The 19,717-nt window shown below is 50.2% G+C and overlaps 1 protein-coding gene across 4 annotated transcripts in view; it reads left to right on the top strand.

Moving 5' to 3' along the window:
* Window positions 1-19,717, top strand: part of CCND3 (cyclin D3) — a 48,731-nt gene that overhangs the window by 19,172 nt on the left and 9,842 nt on the right. For 2 of the 4 annotated variants that reach the window (XM_074893563.1, XM_074893564.1), the window contains exon 2: window positions 15,338-15,553. In XM_074893563.1, the coding sequence (XP_074749664.1) occupies window positions 15,338-15,553 (216 nt within the window). Of the gene's footprint in view, window positions 1-13,300; window positions 13,562-14,598; window positions 14,619-15,337; window positions 15,554-19,717 lie in introns of those variants that run through there. The other 2 variants (XM_074893562.1, XM_074893565.1) reach the window with 2 other exon arrangements.

Here is a 19,717-nt window from a genome sequence, read left to right as displayed (position 1 = left end):
TGAGGTAAACAAGAAGAGAGAGATTGACTGGGCAGAATATAACATATGTATGTATTTATTTTCAGGTAGCAAAATCAAACACTTTCCCAGCCTCTTTGGAGAAAAACATCCTCTAAAGTTTCTTGTTTTGCTGAGGCTTCTCTTGCTCTCGAGCCGTTTCCAGCCGCCGCTGTGGCGGGCGGAGGGACGGATCCCCAGTACTGATGCTGGCAGCCCCACCCTGCCAGCTGAGGAGTTGCACTTTCAGTAGCCATGTACCAGGGTGACTTGGGGTCACCTGGGGTGTAGCCTGTGATAGTTATCTTTGAGGCCTTGAGAATATTATTTTTTTTTCCCCAGATTGTTTGGGGTTTTTTTCCCCCTCTTCTGTGTTTAGACTCTAGTGACCCAGCTCCAATTTCCTTTTTTAATTAATTGCAGTAGTCTCGGTTTCTGTGTTTCATATAATAATGAGCATTTCCTTTATTCTGGCTATCACTTACGCAGCTCCTCAGAATGGCTGCCTGCCCTGGTGACCACTGGGGCTCAGAAGATGTAGGTCTAGTCCATGCTTCACCAATGTAAATTGTTCCTGAGCTGTGGGAAGTTTATTTGCCATCATAGGTAGAGCAGTAGATGCTCTTTGTATAAAATAAACTGTGTTAATGTAAAGTACAACCACATTTGTATAATATGGTTGTACTTCACATTAACACAGTTTATTTTACATATATACTAAATTAAATATACTTAAATGGTTTTGCCACCACAATATCCTTTGCATGGTGAAAAGAGTAAAGCTTTTATCTGGATGGAGCAAATGGGGAAGCCCACCTGATTCTGAGACAAAGCCGACCTAAATCTCTTGGGCACGGCCTTCCTGTCTGCACTTGCCCATTCCGTAACGCAGCTTTGCAACCAGCCAGGTCTTGTCCCTGATCTGGCAGAGTTTAACCCGGTCAGAACAGGGCAGGCAGCACAAAGACCAGCCTCCGTGCAAGGAAGGGGGGAGGACTGGCATCGGGCAGAGCCCCTCTGGCAGCAGCCCGGACTTTAGCGGTTTCACCCAGCAAACCAGATCCCAGATTGTCCTTGCTCTTCCTGGGCAGTTGGCTTCTCAGGCAGCTCCTTTGTCCACCTTATCTAGCGAGGTTGGCACCTCCTCAGTGTCTCCTTGTGTGCATCGGGGCCGAAAGGCCCAGACCTCGGGGTGGGGGGTGCTTTTATACCCACTGTAAGGCAAATAGAATCACAGAATCACCTAGGTTGGAAAGGACCTTGAAGATCATCTAGTCCAACCATTAAAATATAAATAATAGCTATAAATAATAGCTGTTGGGTCCTGAGTCCAGGAGCTTGTACTACTTCAAGCAGGCAGGCCACCTCAAAGTACGTTCTGGGAGTTGTCACTACAAAAGCTAGCACTCAGCTATTAAAGTCTCTAAATCCTGACTGAAGCTGATTAATTTACACCAAGTTAATTACTGGGTCCCTTTCTAAGAGTCTGATCCAGTCATGCCATTGCACTATGTCATTTTCAGGGAGAATTAAATCCTTTGCTTACATGTTTATAGAGTTGTTTTGAAGACATAATCTTGTAGCATCTTTCACCTGGGAATTTTCTATCATCTTGAAGGCCTTTAACACCATTAATAAATGAATGTCGTTAATGATTAATCACCTAAATATGAATGGAGTAGGCTTAGTGCCAGGTTAAGTTTAGAAAAAAACTGCGTTTGCAGGAGTTCCAATTGCACACGTGTACTCTGGAGTTCCTGGCAGCAGTTTGACTGAATTCAGTGGAGGCCTGTGTACCTCCTTTATCTCATTTGCCTGGAGGGAAACTGAGGCATGTGGCAGCTAAGTGGTCTGCCCAGGCTACCGAGCAAGGCAGAAAAGAGCTAGGAAATCAATCCCCAAGCCCTGACGCTTCCTGGCTCTCTCCAGTATGTACTCTTTCTTTTTGCTGTAAACATTTATTACTTATTTTTATTGTATATCATATTATCTGGATGAGGGGAATAATGCTCCTTATTCTCTCCGGGAAACTTGTTAAGAAACTAGAAAATAGAAATTGCTATGTTGATGAAACCTAAGGCTCATTTAACAGCCTCCTCTGTCCGAGAGGCCAGTATTGGCTGACTCGGAGGAAGGCAGAACCCTGCACAAGCAGGGATAATTTGCAAGAACCGTTATTGGTGTTGACTCTGAAGCATGTGGTTTAGCATCTCCTCTGATGCATTTTAGAATACACGATAGGGTTGATATCCAGAGAATATCCAAGCTCTTTCTGGCTTGTAATCTTGCTTAGGAATTGCAAGAAGTTGGCATTGTAGGCTCAAAAGGAAGTGGCAGGAGCCAGGACTGGTTGTTAGCTGTCAAACCCCAAAAGGTCATGCTTAGGTTGGTGTGCTGAGAAGAACGAGGTAGGAGTGCTGTTGCAAATGGAGAACATTTCCATGCACTGCACTGTTGTCTCTAGGAAACCTTTCAAGCACTCCCAGGCCCAGCAGTTTGCTAAGAAGACCCAGATCTCATTCCTTTCACTAGGGTTGCCAGCAGAAAGGGTTGTTGTTGGGGTTTTTTTTTTTTTTTTTGAGTAGAATCTGCTCCTGGCTCCACTGAAGCTGGTCACAGCTTTTGTTCAAAAATTAAGCCCTTCCGTATTCAGCTGTGCTTTATGCAGTAATACACTGCCTGGGTACGAGGGAGCTCCTGCTAACCCTGCATGCCTGGGAGGGGACTGACTGATTCCCCCGAGTGACCAAACAGCTGCATCTTGAACCAGGCAGCCAAGTGGTAACTGCAAATGTGCATTACAACTCTTCTGCCCTGGAGCGTGACCACAGGAAAGGGGCTCCGTCCAAAATAGCAATCCATGCATTGATGCCCTTCAGCAGCTCCAGGCGAGCCAACGGATTTCACGGGGGGAGGAGGGGGGACGGGACACCTCAGGCCTTGGCAGGGGCAGGGGCTGGGGGAGACTCCCAGGGTCTCCTTATTGCTTGCGGATGTGCTGGGCACAGTCAGTGTGGAGGAAACATTCTTCCCAAGTGGGTGCTGGAGGGGGGTCTTGCCTGCTCTTCTCATGCCTCAGGGTGCAACTCCAGCCTCTCCCAAGAGGCTGTTGCCAACATCAGGCAGGGAGGCAAGTCTTCTTTCAGTAGCTGTTTACTCGGAGGGACTCACAGGACTGGGGGTAAATCCAGTTTCCTTGGCTAAGGCCCTTGAATTAGAGGTTGTACAAGAGATTTAAGTAGCAGTGAGGTCTAAGTATCATCTCCCATCACCTCCAACTTGTTTACATCCCTCTAGGGCTTCCTGTTCTTTCCTCCTCTGTAGCTATTAAGGGTTTGTTCTTTTCTGGTAAGGAAAAGGCAAGATCCCAGCTGACCTGGAATCTTTTGATAACTCTTGGAGGCAGCTGCAAACTGACTGTGCTCCCCAGCCTTGATGAGCTCAAGACAGGAGCTGCACTCATCAGTCGCAGTTTCCCAGGAATTAGCTGCTGTGCTGTGTGTTTGACTCTCTCCCAAGCTTTCAGACCATTATCGAACGGCTGGCTCAGCCAGTCCCCATGTCTGTACACTCACATTTTGCACTACGAGGTCTATCAGCTGCCAAACAGAAGGACAGTGGTGCTCATACAGCACAGCCCGTAACTGAGAGGTCAGGTCCTCCAGAAGACGATGGCCAAGTCACTTCAGAACGGTCTGGGCTTGGCGTGTTCCCAGATGGCTGCTTTAAGGGGGGTGCTGAGTCTCTTGCACCCTCCGTTCAGACACCCAGAACTGGCCATTACATCCATGACTGCAGGATTATACCTTTAAATCAAAGGGATCTCACGTCTGTGAAATCTTTATCATAGGCATGGAAGGGGAGGGGGCAGGTTTCTAAAAAAGCTCAGCTTTTGCTGAGAATAATCCAAACCCTGCTTCTTCCACCACTGCCTTGAGAACAAAAAGATTTGCTGGCTGCTGAGTGCCTTTGAAAATTCAGCTCTTGATCTAGCCTTTATTTTTCTCTCCTTATCCTCCCTTTTCTTTCTTTCTGGCTCTCTAAGCATGCATGCATCTTCCCAGTTTCTGTCTCTCCCTGGGCTGAGAAGTCAAAATCTCGTGCCAATTTGATGTTTGCCTTTTCTGAATGCAAGAAGCCCCTGGAGCTCAGGTGGGAGGGGAAACAAGTCACTCTACTTTCCATGACACGCACCACTCGGAGCTCAGCCTGGGAAATGAAAGTTCCTTGGCTGAATCTGACCAGCCGTCATCTCCTGTCACCTTGCCAGCTGAACCTCACACATTTGTCACGGAATGAGCAGAGCAGTGCGGTTCATCTTCCTCACTTTGCCCAGTTCTCTGCATGCTTCCTCCACTTGCTGTTTGCAGCTCTCCACCCATTCAGTTGTCCCCTGCTTGCCCTGGTGTGCTGGGTGGTAGAGGTGTATCTCTCCTTTTCTTCTCCCTAGGGTCACATTAACAAGTTCAGCTTGGCCAGGGGACCAGGCTGGTCCAAAATACAGAAGGAAAAGCCAAAGGAAAGACTCCAGAGATCTGTGTTCCATAGTCACGCTTGCAGAACAAAGGCAGGGGCATTCCAGGTCAAGGAACAGCAAAGCTAACACCGCTGCACCCACCGGGCTGTGACGACCCGTGTGTCCTTGTCCCCACATTCCTCGTGTGTTCGTCTGTCACATGCTCCTCATTCCCTCACAGGCTTTCAGCAGGCAAGGACCATGGCTTCCCGGAGAGGTCACATCCCCTGGCACTGCTCGCTAATCCTCGCAGTGTCCCCGTGACAGGCATTTATCTGGCCACGTAACACCTCACAGGTCCAAAACAGCATCTCTAGTTCCAGCATCTCCAGCTGCTTCTAAAACTGCCAGGGCCAGCATCCTTCAGCTGCTTGCAATGAGCTTTGGCTCAAATACATGAGGAAGGAGGGGATGTTTTTATGGTAATGACAGTTCCTAGCAGGCCTGGCAAGCCCTGCTCTCCTCACTGCCTGACCCAAGCTGTGCAGATAATCAGTGGCTCCGACGACGGGGCTGTTCAGCAATTCTGCACTTATCGTTGTCCTGAGCCTGGCCAGGGACTGGCAAGGTGGCCGTGCAGCAGGGAGTCTCCCCCACCAAAGAGGTGAAGAAGAGCCAACAACAGTTGCAAGGTTCCCTCGTTTGCTGGGCTGTGAAAAATGACCCAGGAAGGAGCGACTGCTCAGCATCTTTACAGCTCTACGTCACAGAGCAGTGGGAAGTGAGTGCCACAGGGATCAGTGCCTGGGGAAAAGAGCTGCAGCACCAAGGCCGAGCACACCAGAGCAGGACCTGGTGCTGATGGTGTGCACGCAACCTCTTCGATTATGCTGGGGCTGAGGCTGACAGAGCACCACGCTGGGACTTGGAAGTTGCAGGCTCCCTGCCTAGGCCTGGCACTCATCTGCTGGGGAGTGATGAGCAAGTCATTTCAGCACCCCAGTTTCCTCATCGGTAAGCGGGGATGCTCCTGCATCCCTTTGCAGGGCTGCTAAGCACTGCCAGCCCCTCATCTTTTCTCCTTCCCCAGCACTTATGTTGTGCAGTTTCAAAATACTGGTAGTAACAGAGGGTTCTTGGATTCATCCCTGTGTCAGCAGCCGCCCAGAGTAGAGCATATCCAGCTGGATTTCAGGTTCTCTGCTCCTGAAGCTGTCTGGCCCAGCCCCTAACACCCACAGCAGGCTGTTCACTGTCCAGACGTTAACACTTGTTTTGGGGATGTGGTCTGCCAGCTCACCTTATAAACAATGCTGAAGAGCTACAAAAATAAACTCAGAACCACTCATGCCTGATTGCAGGAACCTCTTTGTTTGTCAGTTCACAGTGGGAAGGAAGTTCATGTTTTAATTGCTACAGACAATATCCTGGTAGGAGGCTGACTCTGGTGTTGCACACCAGCAGATCTGATTCCCTTCTGCTCAGGCTCTTGTAGTCAAGTGACAAGGGAAGTATTTCTGCTCACGCGTACAGGGCAGGAGTGTGAGCTGTGGATTTGCTTTTGGCAGCAGGTCTAGTTGGGGTGGCCGAAGCCTGCCTCTCTAGTAGGAATAGCCGAATAGGACACAATACCATTTTTTTCTAACTCAGCCAGCCACATAAACCAGTACTGACTCCAGCTTACGATGTCTCAGAAGGCATCTTCACTGCTGTGATGCTAGGAGGGGGCAGAGTGGACAGGCAGGAGCAGCAGCTCCTGTGCTGTAAGGCTCAGAGCAAATGCAAAGCAGCAGGTTAGTGCTGGAAGAAGTGGTTAACGTATCAGGTGATTGCTGGAATCACTCCGCCAAAGATCTGCCTAAATACAGTGGGAATACTGCTTGCCCAGTGATGTGTATGCGCTCACAGAGTGGATCTCATTAGCATGTTGTTAATGTCAGTAATTATTGATGACACGAATGCAAAAGCATACGTAGATAATATACAACTAGAAGAACTGCTTGGAGAAATGCATCTGTATTTTATTACAGATACTAGCATCTTGGTGAATTTGATCTCTACGCATCTGCTGGGATTTGCAGAGGTACCTGGCTGTGACAATCACAAGAAATACAGTGACATTAGTGCCTTCAGGGAAGGGTGTTCTGGGACCATAGTCTAATACTTAGCGAAGGAAACTTGTCTTCAAAGCTGCAGGTTATCTGAACGATGGCTGTGCTGCTGCGTGGATTGTATTTTATTTCCATTTATTAACACAGGGGTGTGACGTTCCTCTTCGCCTGTACTTAATCACTGTGGCTTGTAGGTCCTTAAAATTCTCCTCCTTTGGCTTTGCAGTTTGAACTGGAGGGATGAGCGTACTCCTTCACTGCCTAGGTGGGCAAGGACACACATGCTGTGCATGGGTGGGCTTACTGTGGTAAAGCCGTGTTGGCAGCAGAGAGGGTGGGCTTTGGGATGGTCTCTGGGGTGTCAGAGTGGAAGGTCTGCCACGCACAGACACAGCTGCTGTGCTGGACACGAGAGCGGCTCAGCTCAGCACCCGCTGGCTGCGTAGGCATAGTCTGGCTGATGTGGGGTTGGTGCAAGATGTTTCCTTTCAGTTACACCAAGGGTGAAGCGAGTGCAGCCAGCAAGCTCATGGTAAAGGCTTCTCGCCTGCAAGTTCTGCCTCCAGTTCAAAGCCCTTGTAGTGTACACTCAGCCTGTGCTGGAAGGTAACAGCAAGCCAGGTGCACCACAAGTGGGGGAAGTCAGTGGGGTATCAATCGTTTTCTTTCTACCCCCCAAAACACTCACACAGCATAGTCCTCCCTCCCTCCAACGAACCAAATCTAGCACAGGCTCGACCAATCTGATAAAATTCCTGCCTGCCCATCGCTGGCACCCCAGAGCTCGGTCCCGCAGTATGGCCACTGCGACGCCGGCAGTGGGGTAGCACACCCCCTCTGAGCCCACCCTCTCACCTGTCTCTGCCCCTGCAAAGAGAACAATCCTCCTAGTCCAGACTTGGGCAGAGACCTGCCCAGTCTCCATCCCCATTTACCACCTGGCCAAGCCAAGATTAATATCCAGCCATCCTGCCTGCCAGTCCAGTGTTCCGTCTATCACAGCCCATTTCCTCAGGAGTGCTGGCCGGCGCCAGCCCTACAGCCACGGTTTTGCTGCCTGCTTTGCTTTGGGGGGTCCTGGAAAATGTGGCTGGGTGCTACCATGCAGTGAACATGGGACACAGGCCTGTGGTGCTGCAAAGAGCCTCATCCTATAGCAGACTCAGCTTCCTGCAGCAGAAGCACCAAGCTCAGCTTTCAGAGTTTTCCCTTTTCCCTGCTCTTGTCCCAGCTGGGCCAGTCCCCCCCCTCGTCATCACTTCACCAGGCAGAACTGATCCTTTCTCCAGTACAGCCACGGCAAATTCCCTTTCTGCCTGGGCTGCTGAGAAGCCTTGAGCTGGCTCCGACTCGTTGACTGGCAGTTTGCGTTGGCAAACAGGCACTAGGCACCGGGCTTGCCACATCAAATGAAAAATATCATGCAACTAAAAATTCTTAGAAAAACCCAAACGCATCTAATCTACCGAATAGGGTGTGCAAGACGTAGGCAACAAGATCAATTTGGGGCAGGGCAGGAAAAGGCAGGAAGGATGGACAAGGGAAGGGTGTTGCAAAAAAGATGTATTTTATATGTAAAATTTCAGGGCAGTATTTTTTAACAATTTGCATAATTGGCGACCACAGATAATCCCCAGAAATGAACTAAATATATCACAACTGGGGGCTTTCCAAGCCCAGTTTGCTTTCTGAAATTGATTGGTTTCAGCTTTGCATTTTTTTTTTATGATCTTTCTTTCTATCTTTACCAGCTGAATTTGGCTGGTTTCTGAAATGCCTGATTTGGGAGCAAAACTGAACATTCACCTGGGGATGGCTCACTATGGTACCAGTTTGAGTCAATGAAAATGTGACTTAATTTTAGATTTTGCTAGGAAAAGGGAACTAAGGCAGAAAACAGCTGCTAAAATGACAGATGAAGGCAAACTTGTTCTAATGCTTTTTATAAAAAGCCAGGTGAAACTACATTTAAATCTCTGCTGGCCTAAACTGTTAGCTGAGGCAAACTGGGCTGGCTCCAGTGGAGTCAAATCTGGCCCAGCTGCTCCGAAATGGAGACACTCCAAAGCCATAGCCACTTTGGAAATTTTCTCCTAAATGATTTGCCAAAAGACGTAGTGAACTGCTTGCTAAGTGCATGTTTACAAATGCATCTCTTTTCGTCTATTTATACCTCTTTCCAATCGCTTCTTTGGTCTGTTCTGGAAGGCACCTAAGCGAAGGGCTTCCCTACGTCCAACTGCTTCTCTCCTTGAATAACCCTCGTTAAAGAACTCATATTATTAAATTGATATATATCCCAGGAACAGGCATGCTCAGATGCTGACGTGAGGGATATAGCGTAAACCCAAACAGCATCAACACTCACACTTTTTTTTTTGTTGTTTAAATGGACAATTGGCCCAAACTGTACCAAAAACTGCTTTAATAAGGGGATTGAAGTCAATGAAAAAGCTTTATTTTGACCTTTGAAGCAGCAAGCTACTTTCTTCAGAATTCTCGTGTATATCATTACTGGATATATCTAAGCATTGCGGAGAGTTGGTATTCAGATGATATCACTCCAAACTAATTAGTTGTACTCAAAAGTCTGACCAAGTCAGAGGAAAGGGAATGCAGTGGTTGCCAGTAATGGGAAAGATATTAGGAAACACGTCCCCTGGGTCAAATGCTAAGCTTGTACTCAAACTTCCCTTCTATTCAGTGAAAGCATTTTTTCTAAGTTAAGAATGAATAAGATACGAGAAAGCAGAGTGAGCCAGCTACGGGGGGAGACAGCAGTCTTGTGTTTAAGCATGGGACCGAGACCAGGAAATCCTCAGCACTCCTGCCCACTAGGCCAGGGAATGGCTGAACGAGCGGAGAAGATGCCTCGACTCCCTGTGCCTGCGGGCTCTGATTCATGTGCACTAGAGCAAACATCTGCCATGGGCCGAGGCGCTGCAGCGATCTGCCCTGCTGCTGCCAGGTCAGCAGATGAAGTTGTGCACCCCACAGCCTGACCTGCTGCTTCTGGGCCATCTTTACCAGCAGTTTAAGTGCGTATGATGGACCGTAAACTGGGCCATCTCCTAAAGCAGCTGGGACTTCTTGCAAGCACAGACTGTGACACCAAACTGCCACGGCGTCCTTTGCCAGCCTTTGGGTGCCAGAGCCCTTGTTCTTTCCTGCTGCGAATAGTTGCAATATCTCTCTGCTTGAAGGGAAACTGGATGTGAAATATAACAGATTAGGATGTTTGAAGTGCTTTGAAATCCTCAAACCAGAAAGTGGGAGATACTGTCTTTGCTCTTTCTCACGTGTGCACAAAATGTTACCTGTTTTTCATTTTATTTTGGGGATTTCCTACAGCAAATCATATAGTTATTTGCTCACTGGATTTGGTTTTCAAGTCCTTCACGTATGTTAAGCAGTTTCATTTTGCTGTCACCGATGACGACGTAGTTGCAGTATGACCAAGGAAGAAGATGGCTTAGCTCTTGGTAGATCAAAATTGGACAGAAGGTAGATATTAAATATAAGATGTAGAAACCAGTTTAGAAAAGGTAGTGATTGTGTTTGTTGACAGCCTTCAGGGCCAGGCCCACTGCTGATGCAAAGCAACAGGGATAAAAACTTTCTGCTGAGAAGAGTTTAACGGAGATGCCCCTGTTGAATGGCCACCCCGATAAATGGCATTAGCCTCCATCCAAGCCCACGTGTGACACCAGCTGCCCATAAGAATCAGATCTGCACCTGCATTGCCCCTTTAAAAGCTCCAGCTGCTGGTCATTCTTTTTAATTCATCATCAACATACCAAAAAAATGAGCCCCCTCTATGATTCAGCAAAGAATAACATTGCTGGTTCGAGATCCTGGAAGTCTGGAGGCCACCAGGTTTTTAAAGTTTTACTCTGAAGGAATTTCCTTTTTTAATATTGCTGTGCTCTCTCTTGCCAAAGCCAGGAAGCTGACTATCTATGGACAACAGTGACCAAAATTTGGTTTTCCTGGAATTTTCTCTTTTCCCTCCGCACACCCACACAATAGGCTTTTTAGGATGCCTGCAGTCTGTAATTTGCCTTTCTAGCCTGATAATGTGGCTTGCAGAGGCATCAGTTTTGCCAAGTCATCATCTGGAAGGAACACTTTCTTATGCAACAGGCTTCATTTTCCCCCTCTGTGTCCTAGGGGCCACGGTTGCCACCGAGCCCAGCTCCAGCCGAACGGGCTGTGTCAGAACCGCCGTGCAGACACTGGGAAGCAGGAGAAAGACCATCAAGTCTGGGAAAGGGCCTGAAACTTTCAATTTCAAAAGGCACAGCCCAGAAACCAGAAGGACCAAGAACCAGTGCTGTGGTTTCCCTTTGCCTGACTAAAGAAAATAGCTGCTGTCTATTTTTACTAAAAATGTGGGACATGGGGCCCTTCTCTTCCCCCTGCACAAATGGGGGATGCTGCTCACAATGAAAGAGTGGGGGAGTGGAGCAGGGGGGGTCATCCCGGATTAAAACCAGCTGACTGGTCCACAGAAATCTCTCCCATAGATTCCTCAAATATTTCTTGCCCACACCACTGGAAGATTTATTTGTAAGGTGAAAGAAAGTTAGTTGGGAAAGGGATTCAGGAATCACATCTCACCTACAAAAATTCCTCTTTTTCATTTTAAGGCAGGGATGGGATTGATCTAATTCTCTCCCCCTTTCTCTTCTCCAGTTCCGCATCACCGTGCTGTATGGTGTTCTCAGGGCATTCAGCACAACAAATCAACGCTGATGGCATCATTAAAAATTTGCAATGTATCATATACCTTGCAGAAAATGAAACCCATCTGTTCAAGTGTAGAAGTGGGATTCCAGTGTGTGAAATGTGTGTTATGTATGTGACCTTTGTGTTCACTGTCATGAGTAGTATTTTGAACCTCTAAACCTCTGATCAAAAAGATGTTTTTCATTTTCAACAACAAAAAAAAAAATCCTGAGCAGGGAGAACAAAGACTTCAGTCTTGTTTTACTTATGCTTATTAACTTCGTATGTTGGTTCTTCATTAAAAGACTCTTTTTAGATGACTGAAAATACCAAAAAAAAAGTACTAGATGTGTCAAAATGGCACACAGAGAAGTGACTTGTTGGGGGGGGAGTAGCTATTGTGGCAAATCACTCCTTTGGCTCTTTGTCCTTAGCCTGAAACCACATACAAGTGTATATACTGAGGAATGCTCCAGCAGAACTGGTCAGAGGTGTTCCAGCTGAGTCCCCTCTGTATGATACCGCATCCCAAAAGTCCTCAATTTCTACAAATTCCATTGCTCCATTCCCTTCTGAACAGGAGCAGCCTTCTCCCCAGGACTGCAGCTACAGATTGTTGCAGCAGGTTGAATTCGATCACGCTCTCAGCCCAGCCATACGGCGCTGTAACATGGAATATACCGCCCTGTGCAACGGGGTGCTCCGGGAGCGCGCACTCGTTAGGGTGCTTCATTTCTGAGGGTAAGGCAGGCGCGACCGGCTGGTCTAATTTAGCAGAGCAAGAGATGCTGGTGGTCTGGAATGTATTTTCCACCTCTCACTTTTGTGATTATAATCATTTGGTTCCAACTGCTGCTCCAACGCAACATTGCGGCACCATCCCAGTGGCGAAGAGACTTACGCAGGCAGGTCAGGGCCTTCGGGCACGTTGCCTTTGCACCCGGTATTGGGAATTTCATTAAAAACGGACCCCCTGAGCTAATTCTCTCAACTCAGTGAGGAGCTTTTAATCTGCAAGCTTGAAGACAATCCATTCCCGCTTCCAATTAGAGAATGTTGTACATTTTATACTGTTTTCTGACCCTTGGCACTAGCGAAGTCAAGACGCTGCAGTTTCTGCAGCCAGTGGCAAACACCAGAGAGCAACGTGCCCAGAATTACAGAATGACTTCCCATACCAGAAAGCGATTACTGCTGGGTCAACTAGAAGCAGGCTCAGGCACCAGTGCAGAGCAACCCCTGTGCTGTGCAAAGCCACTGCAAACTTACTCCCAAGACTTTAAAATTCCTAGAGTAAGTAGCCATTCAGCATACAATTTGCAAAGGTATTTCCAAACAATTGTTAATTATTCAGAAAAACCAGCCAAGCCTGACAAACCCTTATCTCGGCAGCCACTGCAGTTGCTATCTCCCGTGGAGCTGCACCAGTAGTAACATGGGGGTAACTTCTGGAAGACAGCAGGCTCGCTACGGACCGGCTCCAAGCATGCACACGGCTGATTATTTTCATAGCCTTGGAGGACTTCGGCCACACACACACACACAAAGAATATAGGCCTAAATACTGAAAAAATGACTCTCAGAAATGTGCAGTCGGGTTGACACAAGCCTCCCTGCAGGGAGCCGGGCACCGCCTGCGCACCGGGCAGCGGCCCCTGGGAGCGAAGGGGGCGCCGGGGGCTGCTCCCCGGTCGCTGGTCCCGCAGCGGAGAGACGGGGCGAGACCCCAGGGGCGGCCGGTCCCGGTTCCACCCCCCCCCCCGCGCCGCCACCTCCAACATGGCAGCAGCGCCCCGCGGCCGCCCCACGTGCTGCCAGCCCGCCGGCGCGCCTCTCGCCCCGCCCCCTTGGGGGCGTGGCCACCTCCCGCTCTCGGCGCGTCGCTGCCGGTCGGCCCGCGGATTGGTGGGAGGCAGCGCTGGCCCCGCCCCCTCGGCCGCCCGGGCTCGGCGGGTCGCCCCGGGGTGGGCGGCGGCCCCGCCCCCTGGGAGCGCGGCCAGTTCCCGGCGTCCCGCGGCGGCTGCAGCGGAGCCGGCGGGGTCCCTGCCTGCGCTGCCTGCCCTGCCCGCCCATGGAGCTGCTGTGTGTGGAAGCCGTCCCCCGCGTCCCCCGCGCCGGGCGCGACCCGCAGCTCCTGGGGGACCGGCGGGTGCTGCAGAACCTGCTGAGCCAGGAGGAGCGGTACAGCCCCCGCGTCTCCTACTTCCACTGCGTGCAGCGGGAGATCAAGCCCTACATGCGGAGGATGTTGGCCTTCTGGATGCTGGAGGTACGGCACCCCCGCCTGCCCCCCCTCCCGCCGCACCTCCGCTCCCCTGCCCGGCCACCGGCGGATTTTCCTCACCCGCCATCCGCGCTTTGCAAACGTGCGCGCTGCTGCTCCGGGGAGGGCGGGGGGAGCGCCCCATCCGTGTCCGCTGGGGGTTCGGGGGGGTCTCCCCGAGCAGGGGTGCAAGGGATAATCCAGGGGACAGGAAAGCTCTGAAGTTTCAGAGCTTGGTACGCGCCGGAGGTCAGGTCGCCGGTATGGGGGGGGGGGGGTTATGCCGGGGGGGAGGAAGAGGGCTGCCCGTGGGGGTCCGGAGGCGGGAGGAAGGCTCTGCAGCGCGGCACTATCTCGGAGCGCTGGCTCTGCTAGAAGGTGTGATTGCCCCATGCAGGAGGAGCAGGACCCCCCCTCCCGAACCCACAGCCTGTGCTCACCCCACCCTGGCGATGTGCTGCTATCGGGCCCCCAGTTTGCAGCCTGCTCCCCAAAACTGCTGGGCAGAGAGCTCAGCTGTGCAGCCGGCCGGCCAGAGACTCGCGTTTCCTCAGTGGGGCTGAAAACGCCTGGTTAAAGAGGGGAAAATAATATTTCTACCATTTACTTCCCTAAATTACAAATGAATGCGGCTCTGCAGGGGAAATCTCATGTGCCTCTTCATCAGATGGTCAGAGTGAAGAGTCTCAATGGAGAAAGAAAAAACAGAGCCAGCAAAGGACAAAATGACGTTGGGATGGAGCTTGCTCTCCACCCCTGCTGTTGTTGCAAGAAGCTGCCTGCTTCTGTCAAAAGAAATAACGAACAAGATGCTTTTTAAAGTTTGTTTTGTTTTGTTTTTCCCCTGCTATTATAGTTCTGTTTCTGCAATTCCCTTTCTGAGAAGGGTAGATAGATAAATGCTACTTTGGAGCCTGTTCCTGCGCAGCCCTAAAGGCGGTCGAGACGTGGATGACACTTGGTGGTTGTCGTGACCCTGCGTGTCGGTGTCCCCGGCGCTGTGACAGTCTGTGCAGGGGCAGGCAGTCGCTGCTGGAAGGAGAATGGTGGTGTTTGCTGCTGTGTGAGGAGAAACCTCAATATATTTATGGTTGCATTGAAAGAAGGAAGTTAAATACGATCAGTGTTTTGATAACTGGTTGAGAGATAAGAGCAGAGGGCTGAAATTCAGAGCTCCTGGATTCTGTTCGTGGCTGTTGTACAAGTGTGGCTGAGGGAGGAGGAAGGTTTTCTGACTCAGCCATTGATTCGGGCTCTGCCATTGGGTCTTCTTGCATTTCTGGGCCACCTAAGGTGGAATTGCCAGAAGTGACTGTGGATCCTGCCCTGTTAGGTCTCCAGCTGGAGATATGCTGGAGTTGCTCATTTTCTCCAGAGGTCCCCAGTCCCCACAGAGCAGAAAATAGCAGCTTTGCTGTACAGCTGGCTGGAGACATCCCCAGCAGGGAGCCTTAAAAAAGGGGCCAAATAAAGCAATATTGGTTTTAACTTCTCTGTAGCTAGAAAGAGTGCACAGATAAGTTCTGCAGCTTTCCACAGGAAGATGAACTCTTAAGGCATTGGTCAAACTCCTCGCTGGTGTAATCCCACCGAAGTCACAGGCTTAAGGCCCGTAGCTAATTTACTCCTTAGCAGCTGGGTGCCTTCAAAGCCCTGCAGATAGGTGTGAAACACCATCATCACCAGAAGCTTTGAAGCTGTGGTGCAGGCAGGAGCTGGGGAGTCCTGTGCTGATTAAAACTTCCTTTTATTTTTTTTATTTTTGTAATTGGGTTTTGTCAGGTGTGCGAGGAGCAGAAGTGCGAAGAAGAGGTCTTCCCCTTGGCCATGAATTACGTGGATCGCTACCTGTCGTCAGTCCCCATGCGGAAAAGTCACTTGCAGCTTCTGGGAGCAGTCTGCATGCTCCTGGCTTCCAAGCTGCGAGAAACCATGCCCCTGACCGTGGAGAAACTCTGCATTTACACAGACAACTCCATCACGCCTCAGCAGCTCCTGGTAACCACCCCTATCTCAAAGAACCCTTTACCTCCTCCCCAGCTCTCTTATCTCCTGCATCCTGCTACTTGGCAGCGTACCTGCCTCTGTGTCTCCTGTTCTCTTTCTCCCGTTTCTTCACCTTCCTCTGTGTTCCCCAACCAACCTTCTCTCCTCCTCGCCCCGGCGCGTGTGATGCCTGTTAGTGGAGACCTTTCCATCCTCCCCGTTGTGGGAAGCAGAATTGTCACCTCCAGGTTATAGAGAAAGTTCCTTGTGCCTTAAGCGCTCATTGCCAGCGCTGAGCTGCCACGCTGAGCTCACTCTCAGGCACTGGTTTGCTCTCGAGTGACAGCTCTGGAGAACAAAGGCTCCTGCCTGCGCAGCCGGCGGAGCACGACGAGGGGGCTGACGCTGGGGCGGGCAGCTCTGACTTGCCCCGGCTGCAAAGGGGCATGACGTGGGAGATGCATTTCCCACACCAGCAGGAAAAATGAAGTTTTAAGTAAAGAGTTGACCAGCAAAATAGGGGGGAGCCTTTCTCACCGGGGATCCAGCTGGCTGGGTTGTACCGTCAAGGCTGACGGTGATGGAAATGAGTGGGACCTCGCTGCTGCCCGGGTCCCGCTCCGCACCCTTGCGTCAGAGCAGGGCTACTTGGCTTGTCCCGTCCGACGCTCTGGCAGCAGCTGTGTAGGCTTTGAAAGGCAAAGCGTTTTCATGTCTGATAAAAGTTCAAAGCAAAGATCCAAACCTCTGAGTTCAACTTTGCTTCGTGGGGGAGGACATTGGAGAACCCCTTTTCTTGGGGGCCTTCCGTGCTGGTAGATCAGAGCCCTCGGGAGGAAACGGCCACCTCGCTTCGAGTAACAAACATCCCTGGAGACGGTTTGTCTACGAGAATTTCTCAGGGTTAGTCATAGCCTTATTAAATACCTATTTTTTTTTTTTTTGGGCTAGGGTGGGTGAGATGATCTGAGTGTGATTTGTCCCCAGGGTGGGGAGTGAACCCACAAAACTTTCAGGTGTGAATCGGAAGGCAGTTCTGGTAACTGGGGAACTCTGGTATGAACATGGTTTTTCCAAGTGCCAGTGAAGGCTGGGGAAAATCCCCTCACCTCCATACGTCTCTCCCTGTACTCGTTTGTGGGTGGTTGTTGCCTTAAGTAACACGGAAAAAAGTATGTGGATCATCACCATGAGTAGTGGTGAGGGATGGGAATGCTCAGAGGAGACGCAGGTGCTCGTTGCTTCTCTGGATGCTGAGCTGTGGTCGTGCTGAGGGGGGGCTGACACAAAATCTGTGCGTGGCTTTCTCCTGCGTTGTCAGTAAAGCTTCATCCTTGGGAGCACCTTCTCATCCAGCGACGGTTCTGCGTGGGTATCTTCCCAGGACTGGGATCCCTCACGTGAAGCTAATCCCAGCCTGTAACAGGAGGGTTCCTCTTGGCCCTGTGATAATGAGGGGGTTAAGGTTTAGCGGGGAAAAAAAGGCAGGGGGGAATGGGGGTTGGTTTGCATTTGCTTTTCTGCTGGGCCAACAAAAGTTGCCTGTTTGTTGCAGAGGCAACAGGCTGAGCAGAAGGCGCCCAACAGTCATCTTGTAGGCAAGCAGGCTGTGTTCCAGAGCATGGAGAGTGCTCTCCGTGCCCTCAGGAGCACGAAGCTGATCAAAATGCATGTTGTGGGACAGTGCCAGACTTGTCTCCTCAGTGACAGATAAGCTCCCTGTCCAACAGGAATAGGGGTTGCAGGAGGGTGAACTCACTGCCACGCTTCACCTCTATCTCCCCCTCTGATCCAGACCTTACAGGGAGTCCTGTCATCATCCCTGCAGACTAGGAGAGACCATCATAGCAAATCCTAGTGGTTTCTGGGCTACAAAGAATTAGTCTTGGTGGGCACTTTGTGCATACCTCCACGGATCCCAGTTGTATTTCATTCTGATTTATTTGGTGGTTCATTCTTGCTGAGGATTTGCTTTTTTCAGTTGAATCTTGAGCTGTGTTTGTAGCAGGCTCCTTCCCAAGGAGAACAGTTAGATGTGCAGGTGGGTAGTGGGCAGAGCATGTGCACCATTCCTGGAGGCTTTCCTTCATTCTCCAACTCAAATGCTGATGCCTCCTCACTCGGAGTCTTTTTATTTCTTCCCCCCCAGAGGTTTGTCAGCAGGAAGCTGTGGCTGAGCAGTGCCACAATGTTCATCTTCCCTTCTCCTTCCTCCTGGCAGCACGGGGCTGGAGATGGAGGAAAACGCTGTCTGCCGCCTGTTGCTCACTCCTGATTGGGCAGATCTCGGTACCAGAGTTCTCCTCTGTACTTTTTTCCCCCTCAGGATCCTGGGTTGCTCTCGGTGCAGCAGGAGGCACAGCCGGATGGTTGGCACGGATCTGTCATCGTTGTGCTCCGGAATCAATACACACATGAGGTGGACAAGAATGGCTTCATTTTGGGGGTCAAAAGTCCTTTCTTGGCATAGCCAAAGACAGCTTTTCCAGGCAAATAGGATCCCTTTTCTCTTACCCAAGGGGATGGCCGTGAGCACTCAGCAGTGCAGGGGTTTATTCCTGGTAATTGGTGTAGACAAAGGGCTGAGCAGAGGGTGTCCCAGGGCAGCCACAGGCCTTCAGGAGAGGTGCTGAGGCATCTGCAGATGTCTGGGCAGGGGATGCTCTGTAACCCGTGATCTTTCCCTGCCCACCACAAGACTTGCCTTCGGAAGGTGTTTAACCACGTTTGGAGCAGATCCTGCTCCAGTCTCCCATTGCTCTCTACTGTAAAGAGAGAATGGAGGTAACATCTGAAGGTACATGAAGGATTTCTCTTCTCTTTGGGACCTGACAAGAGTTAATACCCTGATTACAAAACCAGGGCGAGCTGCTGTTTTCCTCCTCTGTGCTAATCGTGGTAATGTTACTTCTCTTTCACAATCTCGCAGTGGAAGGGTGGGGAGGGGAAGGGGAGCTTCTTCATCAAGGTTTGGACAATGGTGCATCCTGGCCTCCTCTCATGGATCGGTGCCATTTCAGCTTCCAGCGTGTCCTCCCCAGCCTTTCAGAGGAAGCTGGCTCGCTTTCCCAGTAGGTTTGCTTCCTTCTTTTGCCGGGATGCTTGGCACCAGCTCAGCGGTTTAGAAAGGACATTTTTGAAACAAAATCTTGATAAAGTTATTCTAGGGAGAAGGAAATGATGCAACGAGGGACTTGTCCATTTGGAGGAAGTTGGATTTCCGTGAAGGGCGTTATCTAACCTACCTTTCTTTATTTTATTTTTTTTAAATAAAGGTTTTTCTGGCCTATGCAAGAGAGTGTTCAGCTGCATGAAGGTAGGGGGGAGCAGTTGTAGGCCACCTTCATCTGCCTGGTTTGCTCCTAATGCATTGGCTTGCCTCTGAAATCTTTGACCTAAGGTCAGTTTTGCAAACTGCCAGGTATTTCCTAGCAAAGACCATAAGGAGGATCAAGCCACTAGGTAGATAATGAAGGGAGCAGCAGTGACAGCAGGCCACGAGGAGTGAAAATAAGAGAAAGAGATAACAACGGAGTAGAAAGGGATGTTCACTTGTGATAGAACATTGACTTTCCAGAAGACACGCTTGTGTTTTACTGTTTTACCTTCTGCTTGTTGCACGGGTCAGGCAGATGTGACCGTTTCTGTGTCTGAAGTTGGCACCTTCACCTTTGACATCCAGACTTGAACTCCGGTCAGGGGATGGAAACAAACGTTTGCCCCAGATTTCCTATTTGCAAATGGACTTTCATGGCTGCTCATTTCTGTAGCTGCTGGGTAGGGTGGGTGGCTAGCAGCAACATCAGCAGCTCTTTCCACCCTCTTTTTGAGTCAGCTCGCGAGCACGACAGAGTGCAGCCTGTGCCTGCTTTGCTGGTGTCTCATCGAGTCTGTGATAATGTAAAATGGTACCTTATCAACTCAAGTGACAAAATCGAGCGCAACTTCCTTTTCTCCTGCAGACAGGGCTGCTGCAGAGAGGAGCTGGTGCTCTGCTCCCTGTGCAGCCTGGCCAGATAGGTTTACACAGGCTCCTCGTAGGCACAGCGGGTGTGTGGGTGTTGCTGAGGGTAGAGCTTGATGTACAGCATAGCTGTCACTACATGAAAAGGAGAGAAGCTGGTGTGACTGTCACATCCCAGGCTGAGTTTGCAGAGCTGTAAATTGAGTAAAACA

Source organism: Strix uralensis, chromosome 24 (genome assembly GCF_047716275.1).
Source record: "Strix uralensis isolate ZFMK-TIS-50842 chromosome 24, bStrUra1, whole genome shotgun sequence".
Taxonomy (NCBI): domain Eukaryota; kingdom Metazoa; phylum Chordata; class Aves; order Strigiformes; family Strigidae; genus Strix; species Strix uralensis.
This window is presented reverse-complemented; position numbering and strand designations above follow the sequence as displayed.